The 12,380-nt window shown below is 42.4% G+C and overlaps 2 protein-coding genes across 4 annotated transcripts in view; one reads left to right on the top strand and one right to left on the bottom strand.

The window, feature by feature from the left end:
* Positions 1–1,083: 1,083 nt before the first annotated feature.
* On the bottom strand, positions 1,084–4,313 carry LOC122672846 (pentatricopeptide repeat-containing protein At1g15510, chloroplastic-like). Its single transcript, XM_043870342.1, has one exon. The coding sequence runs from the start codon at positions 4,290–4,292 to the stop codon at positions 1,668–1,670; it is 2,625 nt and encodes an 874-aa protein (XP_043726277.1). The 5' UTR covers positions 4,293–4,313; the 3' UTR covers positions 1,084–1,667.
* Positions 4,314–11,917: 7,604 nt separating this feature from the next.
* The window catches only part of LOC122672890 (glutathione S-transferase zeta class-like), a 121,061-nt gene continuing 120,598 nt past the window's right edge, over positions 11,918–12,380 (top strand). For all 3 annotated transcript variants that reach the window (XR_006334503.1, XM_043870400.1, XM_043870398.1), the window contains exons 1-2: positions 11,918–11,959; positions 12,137–12,245. Coding sequence is in view for 2 of the 3 variants with exons in the window: in XM_043870400.1 (XP_043726335.1) it covers positions 11,957–11,959; positions 12,137–12,245 (112 nt within the window). In the remaining variant the exon portion in view is untranslated. The remainder of the gene's footprint in view (positions 11,960–12,136; positions 12,246–12,380) is intronic.

The following is a 12,380-nucleotide window of genomic DNA, read 5'->3' as shown; positions in this document are numbered from 1 at the left end:
AGAGAGAAGAAGGAATCAGGACGTTAGAGATGGGATCGAGGGCTTCTGTTCACACAGGAGAAGAATAAGATTTTTCATTGAGAATGGAAGGAGTTTAATGGAAAAAGGTTTCTAGGAAAGGGTAAAATAGTGAACAAAAGGGATTTTATTGAAAAAAGCTACCAAAAAATAGAAAATGATATAGAAAAACAATAACGAGGGAGAGAGAATAATGAGGGGCACTAATGAAGTTTTAGATAAAAGTAAAGAACAAAGAAGGTAAAGGAAAAATTTGCCACGAAACATGAGTTAATGATTTTATATAATAGTATGATATATTTATATATGATCATCACTTATATTCAATGCTCCCTCATGGCTCTCTCTCTCCCTTAGACAAAGAAACCTTAGCAAGTATATATTCATTAAGCAACCCAACCCCCCCCCCCCCAAAAAAAAAAAAACAAAACAAATATATACACCCACCCACCTACACACACATGTAGTATTTAACTGAACTTTGGAGCTTCTATCTCAGGCATGTCACCTAGTTTCCACAGCCAAGGATACCTGCAATTTATGCATACTATTGCATCGTGAATTCTCAAGAGTTTGGAGTCCCTGAGCCTTGGCTCCATTTAATACTTTCTTGATACTGACCAGCCAATCCATGCATTGATCGGGTTGTTCCAGCTGTGCCAAAAAGAACTGCCCAACATCCATGAGGAAACACCTGCAATTTGCAACTGGTTACCATTAAGGAGCTAGAAGGGTTTAGGTAGTGAGAACCCATCTCAGAACGTAGAAAATGACCCAAATACTTCACGATGGCAAGCAATCTCTACTTGTGGAGTAACAAAAACGGTGTCTGACAAGCAAGCACACCTGTTTGGTCATGCAGTGACAAGCAAATCTAGGCACCACTTATTGAACATGACAATTATGTCTCCATGGGGAAGGGAGTATTGTTTAAAGATGTTTTAGCACACGACAATGCCTTGGGTCTTCATTAGCAGGAATATATGGATGAAGTATTAACTAGTTGAAATGCTTCACACGGATAAATATCTCTCAAAAATGTGATCATGGAAGTACAAGTGGAGATAACAAAAGCTATAGAAGGACCCTGCTACCTGCTAACTTCATAAGGTTCGAACAAGAGTCAATCAGTACATTCATTTCTCCCAAATACAAGTAAATCTGTCATGCCCATGTGCAACAATAAATATAATTTTCCTTTTATTCTCTGTTCTCCCCTAATATATTCCCCTTCAAATAAAACATAAATATATCAGAAGCAGAGATCAATTAGCAGTAAATTGATGCTGGTGTTTGTTATGTGTCATAAAAGAGAGTGAAGTCGAGGTAGAATCATACAACAACAATACAACGCAGTTTTTATGAGAGAAGCGATAGGCCGCCTTTCCTTCCCTGTCTTACCAGTCACAGTAATGGAAAGTGAACATCCAAGCATCCCGGTTCTTTGATTGCATGGCATACGATTCTGTAGCATCTTTCACAACCAAGCTGTAGGAGGTGTCAGTGTTAAAATCCTATAATTCTCTCACCAGGCTATAGGTAAACCATAGGAATCTCTCTTTTTCCTGTTTCTTAATTCTCATTTTGTTTCACAACCTTGATACCATTGGAAGGGGTGCAAACGGAGGATGGGGATTTCATCCAATTCTCTAGTTCTGTAGCCCCCAACAACCCTTGTCTCTACATGAGCAGATTCCATCTTTGAAATGATGAAATTGTTCGGTATCTCTAACAGTTATCTCCCGCCGAACAATCTTAGAGATAAACTTGACGATATTATGGCAGCTAGTACACATGTAGAGGTTCTTTGTGACCCAAATAGGGACCCCAGGCAAAGTATTGATGAGCCCAAACGCAATGGCTAGTCTTTCACTGTGCCCACAAAAGATATCTGCCTTTGATGTTCCAGTATCATTTACTGAACTGCTCTCAAGCATATTAAGATTAATAGTTTTTATTCTCTCATACAAGCCATTTAGAACTGCATTAATCTCTTTAATTTGTGGATGGGAACTATCACCACTAAGGAATGCGTGAACTTTTCCCTTAACCTCCACCCAACTGCAGCCAGGATCAAACATAACGTCTCTTTCTCTCATTGTCCTTCTCACTCTCGAAACTTCATCCCATCGACCATTGTCAGCATAGAGGTTACATAATAGAACATAATACCCAATACTCTCTGAATCCATTTTGAATATGAAGCGAGCAGCAAGCTCACCAAGCTCAACCTGTCGATGTATCCTGCATGCATTCAACAAGGCTCCCCAGACAGCGGAGTCTGGCTCCAAGGGCATGTTTTCTATAAACTCATAGGCAACTTCCACTTGCCCAGCGCGACCAAGTAAATCCACCATGCACGCATAGTGCTTCAGATTTGGTGTGACACCATAACTCCGTTCCATGCCATTAAAATACTCCAAACCTTCACTCACCATTCCAGATCTACTACAAGCACATAGGAGGGCAATGAATGTGATTTCATTAGGATCCTCTCCTTCATCTATCATTCTATGAAACAGATCAATAGAAAGTGTTCCACATCCCCGGCGGGCATAGCCGGTTAACATAATATTCCAAGATGAAACATCCTTGTCTTTATAGCTGTCAAACTGGGTCCTTGCATATTCTATCCTTCCACACCTTGTGTACATGTCTAAAAGTGCATTTGGCAGGAACCCCTCAAATCTAACTCCACTCCTTAGCGCATGGGCATGAATCTCCTTTCCACACATCAAGGCTCCTATCTTAGCACATGTGGAAAGAGCAGCAATCAGTGTAACTGAATTAGGTTTTAGACTGAATCTCATCTGCCGAAAGAAGCTCAAGGCCTCCAAGCTCCGGTTGTTGATCCGAAATCCGAAGATGATGGATGTCCAAGATATCACGTTCTTCTCGGGTATCTGTTTGAAGACCTCCAAAGCCTTATCAATGCAGCCACATTTGGAATACATGTCAATAAGGGTGTTCCCAACTTCTGTGTATGCAATAAGGCCCATCTTATTAGCAAACTCATGGAGCTTGATTCCCAAATCAGGATGTCGTAGAGAAGCGCAAGCAGAAAGAACACTGACAATAGTGATCTCATCAGGCTTCACACCCTTTAACTCCATCTGCTGATAAGCTTCCACGGCTTTGTGAGGTAGCCCATTTTTCTCATAACCAGAAATCATTGCAGTCCATGACACCACATCCTTGAAACCCATCCTGCAGAAAACTTTCTCCGCTTCTGACAAATTCCCAGCACTAGAGTACATCTGAATCAAAGCATTACAAATTGAAACATCTTCCCTGAATTCCTTTGTGCTCACATACCCATGAATCACCTTCCCTAATCTGGCATTATCGAGAATCTCACACGCAGAAATTATATTGGTCATGGTAATCAAATCTGGGTCTATAGAACGATCTCTCATCATAAAGAACAACTTCAAGCCCTCCAAACACTCCTCATTCTCAACATATCCTGATATCATAGCATTCCACGAGATTTGATCCCTGCTGGGCATTCTATCAAACAATAACCTTGCACTACGAACATCCCCACACTTAGCATACATAGTAATTAAAGCATTAGTTACATCAACATCTGCTTCAAACCCAAATCTAATAACATGAACGTGAACCTCCATACCCCTAGCCAAATCGGGAACACCACCGCACGTCCTCAGAACACAAGGAAACGTATACATATCGGGTTTGACTCCGACCCACAACATCCTATGGTACAAATTCAACGCATCATCAAAGAAACCCGATTTAGCGTACCCACCGACCATGACGTTCCATGAAAAGACATCCCTCTCCTCCATTTTGCCAAATACGTACCAGGCGTCGAGCAAGTTACCCAGCCGCACGAACATGCTCAACAGAGCATTTCCCAATCGAATGCTTAAATGGGCCGTCGAACTAGAGACATGAGCATAAACACGAGCTCCCTGGGAGGCTGCTCGCTTCCACTCGCACAACTTTACCAAAGCTATGTACGTGTCCTCCTCGACAGGAAACCCGCGTTCTTCCATAGAGTCTAAGTGACGCAGAGCTTGCTCTAAGTTCCCGTGGAGGCATAGTACACATATATCTGAATTCAAATTTACGGTATCAATGGAGTTGGTGTTGAGAGCAGAGATTTCTGGGATTCTTTTCAGGGATATGTGGAGGTTTTGGCGACTCGCAGAAGAATTTATAGTTTTGGACTGGAACGGTTTTAAGCGAAGACGGTAGATAATGTCTGTTAGGAGTGGGAGTCGAGGATTTCTAGCAGAGACCGACATTTTTTAAGGAATAGAGCATTATTTCCGCCTTTCCTTAAGGTGTCTCGCCAAGGCCTTCGGTGTGAGGTCGTTCAAGTTCCAACTGTACTGCTACTGCTACTCATCATTGTCCGGTATAATCGGTTTCTTATCCGCAAAAAATTTTGCGGCGTCTGTAGCAGGAGTGCAGGACCGTTCCTGTTACCCTGCTGGCAGCCAAGGAAATGGTATCTTAATGGGTATTTTAGAAAATACTAAACCACAATGGTCGGAACCCTCTACTGCCGAGCTGCCCATACTGCAGCATGTGTCCCAGACACAGCAAGGCGGCGAAAAGACCATCTAACCCTTGCCCGAGCAGGGGTAAGGTGGTCTTTCCTGCCTTGCTATGTGTGGGGCACACAGAAGTAGGGGCAGCTTGGAAGTAGAGGATCCAGATCCCGAACCAAAGAGGGTATTTCCTTGACAGCCAGTAGAGTACCACAAACATTCTTGCTACAAGTGTAGCAACAAAATTCCGTCCATCTTATCCAGTCGTTTAAAACCCGAGAAGACCCAACAACTCGCGAATTGATCCGACGTATCAATTGGGAAGGACTTCGCAGGGGGAGCAGATCACCTCATTATGCCACATGGGAGGTGATGTGGCTATTTCACCCAATGAATAGAGAGGACATAAACAGTAAAATTCACATTCAAATTCCTGATAATCAACTGCCTTCCCATATATGGGCAAGGGACTCGGCTCCTGTCTAGCACCCTGCCTGGGCTGCATGTGCAGCACCGGACACAGTGTGGCAAGAAAAGACTACCTTACCCCTGCCTGAGCGCCTTGCCCGAGCAGGGGTGAGGCGGTCTTTTCACCCCTCACCAAGTTCGGCGTTGCACATGCAGCCCAAGCAGGGTGCTGGCACCTAATGGTAATCAATGCTTTAATGTGTTACATTTTGGCAATTCTGAATTTTTAATGCTTCAAACCTGCCACGCGCCGATCAATGACTAGCAAATGCATTTTTTTTCTCCTCCCTGTGAGTGGTGTTCCCCTCCTCTGGTAGTGAGTGCTCCAACTCAATTCCCAAAGCCCCACCTGCTCCAGCTCTCTTCCCAACCCCCTCTCTCATTTCCACTATACAAAGTGGGGTATGGCATAAGTACACCATCACAACAAAGGGCGAAATAGTGCTCAACACCTAAGATAGCCGGATGAGGATCCTCCTGATAGAAGGAACGAAGATGGTCTAGATGAGGGCGAAGATGAAGACATTGTGGTCAGTGACAGGAGTGAAGATGGAGAGATGTTGTCATGGAGCAATACCCTGGTGGGTTACATTTTACCTGGAAAACCATTTCGAAAGCAAGCCGTTTCTAAAGCCTTAACAGCCACCTGGAACACCAAACACCCAGTGGATATCTCTCCATCATCGAAAAACCGATACATATTTCGTTTCCACCACCCACTGACTTGTAGAATGTTATCATTGAAGGGCCATGGACAGTATCAGACAACCTTCTACTTCTTGAGCGATGGCGGGACGATGAACAATGGGCGTTTAATCAAGTGGACTTTTGGGTCCAGATGCACGATATACCACCTGATCTTATGACCCTGGCTTTAGCTCATCAACTGGGGGCTAAACTAGGTATTCCAACCATCGCGATGGTGATTCAGGGAAACCAATTTGGGAAAAAGGTTCAATACCTCCGGTGTTGGACTATGCTAGATATTACCAAGCCTCTGAAACCCTTACTCCCCATTAAACGTAAATCCAAATCTCGTATGACGGTCGCGATGAAATACAAAAGGTTACCCCTCTTCTACTATATTTGCGGCCATATAGGACATAAAGAGACCAGATGTGGAGCATTTTTTTAATACAGAGAAATCTAGATCCCTGTCAGTTGCCATTGGTCACCATTTGTTCCAACTGAGTTGCGAAAGTTTGGTCCGTGGCTAAGAGAATCTCCTCCAGACACCAGACTATTGCAACAAGCTCTAAGGCAGTTATTTGCCACACCTGCAGAAGATTAGCATGTTTCTAGTGGGGCAGCTAGCTATCCGCCGGGGCGGAGTAATACCGATGATGGTGAGGATGCCTCAACCCTTCCAGATGTGACAAACTCCCTGACAATCGTGCCACTTCCTTGTGTCTTCTCCCAATTGAATCGCACCTTCCCACCTTACCAAGACCGCCATGTCTCCTCTGACATTCAGCTGGCAACCCTTACCACGCGAGGTAACCGCTTTTCCCCTACAAATCTGGCCACACAGAGCCCAAATCAGGTACCATCTCTGAATCTTCTGCAGTAGCTCCGAGGCACAACCATCCATCCTCCTACCTTTCACCAATAGTAACCCACGTCTAATTGCATTCCTGCTCTCCCAGCTAAACAACAATCCCAGCGACCCCACCACTTCACCTCCTTCTCATTCTTCACAAAATGACCTCTCTAACCTGCTCTTAGCCATCATTCCCCATCTCTCTAATGTTTCCTTAAATAGCCCAACCTTAGAATCCCCAAACCAAACCGGGTTGAACCTGTCTTCAAACAGTTCCTCTATCCTAGAAGCCTAAAACTCAAACCACATCACAATTCTCACTCAAGGCCCATCTACTCTGAACACAATTAGCCAACTTCCCCAACAGGCCCATAGCCCACCCCCTATACAAGCCCATACCCCACCCCAACCGATCATTGAAGGCCAAGGCCCACTCCCTAATGTAGATACAAACTACTCTCCCAAGTAGGCCTCATCCCCTGTTACCTAAGGTAACCAAGTCCCAAACCGCGGCACCTGGAACAAGGACCACAACATTCTCCCCCTCACAGATACTCCACCAATCCCCCTACCCTCAAGCTCCGCTTTTCCTCAAGCAAGAAAATTGCCCGTGAACAACTCAATCACAAGGAACCATCCTCAAGGGCGTCAAGTAAATCCAAGCCCATAAGGTAGCAGCTTGCCAGCACTTCCTTGCAGATGAAAGCCAAAACGAAGAAGCAAAAGAGTATTGAGGACTTCCATCAATCACAGAATATCAAAGAGCAGGTCTTAGAGCATTTTTTAATGGACACCCCCGTGGAAGCTACAGACTTGTAGCCCCACAGGAAGCAATGAGAATTTTGAGCTGTAACTACAGAGGAATGGGGAGGCCTCTGACAGTTTGGTCCCTCAAGCACCTTGATGAGCACATTTATGTGTGAAATTTTAGGGCATAAAGCATACATTTTATCACATTGGACAGAGTTACTCGGTGCTTTCTTGTGCTTTTCAGGTTGTAGGTGATTTCTTGTGAAAATGGAGGAGATGATGCTAAGAAAATGTTTTTAAGCTGTTTAAAGGTGTTAATGGCTTGGATGTGTAGCCCATCGAGTCAGCTTCGTAACGGTTCAAACGGCACATGATTCCGAGTTGAAACGAAGAAGTTATGGCCGTTTCCGTAACGACGCGTGAAAATGGTCTGTAGGGGTTTATTTATAATTATTGACAGTCGGATGGGGACAAAGTGAAACGGAAGTTCGGATTTTAGGGGTCTTAATGAAATTATCAAAAGTTACTTTACTGTACCCGAAAGATTCCATTTGGAAGGCTCTGGACAGTCCAACTTCAACTTGAGATATCTTGGGCTCCCCAACTCCGAATTGGATGAAATTTGGGTCTATTTTGTGTGATTTTTCGCAAGGAACACAATGGTGAGACCTATATAAGCACCCCATGCTCCACGTTTTCTGAAGGATAGAATGGGTATTTTATTTATTCTTGAAGGAATCCTAGTCATCACCCTTACTCTCTCTCTCCTCCAACTTCTCAAGGGCACTTCTGGAATTCTACTTGGGATAGACTTATTTTGAAAGATATTCTCACCTATGGAAAGTTGAAAAATCAAAGATGCTTTGATTTTATTGCTTGGAGAAGATATCTACAAAGAAAAGGAAGCACTTGTTAGAATTGAAAGTTTACTTTTCTGAAATAGAAGTCTATGTAAACAATTTTCTCTTCTTCTTCTTTCTATTTTTTTCTTTTTTCTTAGGATTCAATGCATTGTAAAAGAGGAAGGAGAAGAGAATATTCTCTTTTCTTAGGGAATATTTCTCCTACACTTCCCTCTTCTCTCTTCTCCTCTCTTCCTCTTATAAATACCCTTTACCCTCTGGGTTGTAAGGAGTGAGTAGTTTTTTAGTTCAGTTTTTAGTTAGTTTCTAGTTCAATTTTAATTCAGTTTTTTAGTGTAATTTTTATTTCATTCACTTAGTGAAATTTTCTCTTCTTTTCCTATTTTTGGCTTAAGTTCTTAGTTTTGATTTCATAAGTCTAGTTTAATGGTTGTAATAGTTTTAGTTTAAAACTTCCTAGTCTAAGTTCCTATGTTGATGACAAGACATGGAGATTTAGAAGAGGAAGCCATGGTGAGTTTATTCAAGTATTCAAGCACATCAAGGTATCTCATTCTCTAAACCCTTAATCTCATTCTCCCTTTCCTCTATCTCTCTCTATCCTCTTCTTCTTCTCCCTCTATTTCTTTTATTTTTTTTATATGGTTGTAGTATGTGGATGCACTTTTATTCCCTTATTTATTTTTATGTGATTATGAAGTGTGGTTGTGTTTTTGTTATTCCTTTCAATTCGCTTTAGTTTGATAGGTTAGATGTTCATGTGTTAGGACGTCAATTTAATCCCTTAATTTTGTTAGATGCTTATGAGTTAGGATGCATTAATTTTCATTAATTTAATTAGTTTAATTTAACACTTTAATTTGGTTCACTTTGCATTACTTTTAAGTTAGTTAAATAGAGTGGCACATATCTCCTCGTGTTCGACCCGTAGCTACGATTGACCCGTACGCTTGCGGTATTATTTTAACTCAAACACACCTCTCCAAATCGGAGAAGGCAGAGGTGATTTTTTTAATGGAAACAAAGAGTGATGACCGAAAGATGGAGCGGATCAGGAGGAGTCTCAACTTGAATGGTATTTTTACTGTCCCTCCCACTAGAGCAAAAGGTGGCCTGTGCATTCTGTGGAAAGATTATTTTAAGATGCAGGTTTTGTTTTCTAATTCTAGAGTGATCGACTGCTTAGTCTCTTATTGTTACGTCCCCATTCCAATAAAGGATAAAGTATAAGAAAAGGGGTGACTAGGACGACAAATGTCATCCAAAAAACTACCAGGATCATAGATACAGTGTCCCAATCCATAGTCTATAACCAATATTAAAAACATAATAATATCAGAGTGCGAAAACCAACGGAATGACACATTCCAAGATAGATCAAAGTCAGCGAAAGCGTAAATCAATTTAAAATCAATTAGTTACAAGGTGTTTATTGGCTAATGATAGCGTATACAGTAGTTACAATTTTCCTTTAACCATCAAGTAATTACTCCAAGGTATGCACAGACTTTGTACACGACGAAGATAAACATGGCAAAGAGTAAGATTATGCCCCAAGGGCACCATCCTTGTTCATCAACATCCAAGTCCAATCACTAGCTCCACTCGATTCACATAAAAAAGAGCACATCAAAAGATTACTTGCATATCAACTAAAAGAGGTTGCGCAACGAGGTTAGCTCCACAAGCTAGTGAGAGAGCAAAGGGGAATGCACATAGACACCACACACAATTACAAACAATTTATGATGCATGCTCACGTTAAAATTCATTTTTTCCACATAGCACACAAATCTAAGTTAGGTATATGCTACTATGATAACTTGGGAGACACTGTGAGTCACTTAACTTATCGCGACAATGAAACTTTAATTATCACAAGGGAGATTACACCGGTCGAAGCCACCAAAATCACCCAGTGACGGACCCCGATAGCCATTACTACCCCTGACCTAGCCTCTCTCCCCCCACAGGCAACAGGTGCTCTGACTATCCAACACATAAACATCTGTTGGTAAGGGTTGTAGCATAAGGGAGCACAAATCCTAACCACAAATATACTACACGCGAGTCCTATCGCCCCGAGAGGTATTTCGAGTGCATCAATGTTCCATTCCATCTAGTACCCGGATACCAGCATGGCATGGCACATATAGAGCAGGATGACAGTCAATGATTTCCATAAACATTTCAGGGGTTCCAGTACCGGTACACCCGACACCGTAACCCGATACAGTTAAAGCTATTCACATATCCATATTCGAATTAGTTCACACAATTTAGACAAATAATGCAATTATGCAAGATGTTTAGTAATCATGGTATGAAAATGAATATTTACTATTTAACAAACCCAAATAATCACCCAAAACCCACTCACAATAATTCGGATATTGTTCGATGTGTTTGGTATGGATTGCCGCTAAATGCCAGTAAAAGAAAGATGTTATATTGAAATGAGGATGGGTGCCTCGTATGTTAATCCCAAAGGGTTGGTCGGGTTGATCTTGGTGACTGATGTGGGAGCTAATCGGTCCTCTTTGACAACTCAATGGGTGTATCGCGGGAAGGGGTTAAAAGCCCGCACCAGGGATACATGTATCGGGGATTGTAGTAGCACTTTACCCGCCTTAGTTGTGATGTTAGGTGGCTAATAGATAAAATGAACTGCATTTCATGTAAGACTCATATGGTTGTGCTTGCCTGTGCATGCATGGTTATGTTTCATTCACGAGCTCGGTGGAGCTCACACTCTTTTGTATATGCTTTTGTTAGATGATCCTACAGGTGGATGTCTTTGTGGTGGGGAGGCTCATCTCGCGGAGACGGGCCATGGTTATTATGACAGTATTGGTGTGGACACAGACGGAGGTCATACCACTGGTGCAAGTCTTTTAGGTGATAGTTGATGAGGACCTATGATGGGTAGGCAGTTGACTCTATTTCTGACCATGGGATTCTTTTTGGTTATATTAGGGATCCCTCTTTTATATAGCTTTGTTTTGGGGTTCGGGTTGCCTTGTCCTATTTATATTCTTTTATAAAGCTTGGTTGGATAGAGTTGGGACTGCTATTGTTGAGAGAGAGAGAGAACTAAGACAATGATGGTTGTATATATGCTTTCCTTTTAGTTTCCTTAAAAGCTTAATATAAATATTAGTTTTCCGCAACACTTTGTGTTTTACATTTTGCATTATTGTGGATGTGTGTATGTTTGTGAATGGATTAACAACTTTTAGATCTTTGGGGTTTGGCGGATCGCTACTGTGTAATTCGGGTCACCTACCTAATCCTCCTAGGGAATGGTTTGGGGTGTAATAAGAGTGGATCCCAGCAATAAAGGAGGGAAGCTCAAGACCTCACATGAGTGACGACAAACAAAAAACCCTAAAGAAACAAAAAAAGATAAAGAGGACCGCCATTCCCAAAAGTCGGTTAACCTTTTGGGATTGGTGTGTGGTATGTGTGATTACACTTTGTTTCATAAAAAAAAAAAAAAAGAAAGAACGAAAGAAAGAAAACAATTAAACGGAAAGGTGGCTACACAATGAGAGAGGAAAAGCTGGTTAAGGGTGAGCTAAGCAAAAAGGGAGGGGGGATATCTGGGCAGTACACAGACACAGCCAACTTTGAGGATCAGAAGTAGGGAGGAGGGAGGAAGACGGTAAGGGAGAACATGGTTCATAATGAAAGTTTTTAAGCGCTTGAAATAGCTGACAATCTCGATTTAACTTCTATATCGTTTCCATTGATCCCTTCCAGGTAGCCGCAGGCCTGCAGCAGAGGAAATCACCATGGTACGTTATACTCTCACTCTTATTATCTCTCTCGCTCGCTAGCGTTCCTTTTCCCGCTATCGAGCTGCGGCTTAGGTTTCCTTAGATTAAATTCTAAGATTTGAATGTCTAGTTTGTTATTCCCTCTCGTTGCTCATTATCAGGCCGTATATATGGTTTCTTGTTGCTTCTCCTTAGGCCAAGAACGCTGGCGTTTCGATACTTCAAGAGCAGACGAAGCTGAAGCTCTATTCCTACTGGCGGAGCTCGTGCTCCTGGCGCGTGCGCATCGCACTTAACTTAAAAGGTGAAAAACCTCTCCTCGGCACCACTAATCTACGCTTGGTGGTCCACTACATATGTTTTCCAGTGGGAAACTCTTCGTTTCGCGACACCAATTGATAGCCATACTGCACAATCGACCAGATTGTTAGCTTTTAAC

Source organism: Telopea speciosissima, chromosome 8 (genome assembly GCF_018873765.1).
Source record: "Telopea speciosissima isolate NSW1024214 ecotype Mountain lineage chromosome 8, Tspe_v1, whole genome shotgun sequence".
NCBI lineage: Eukaryota > Viridiplantae > Streptophyta > Magnoliopsida > Proteales > Proteaceae > Telopea > Telopea speciosissima.
This window is presented reverse-complemented; position numbering and strand designations above follow the sequence as displayed.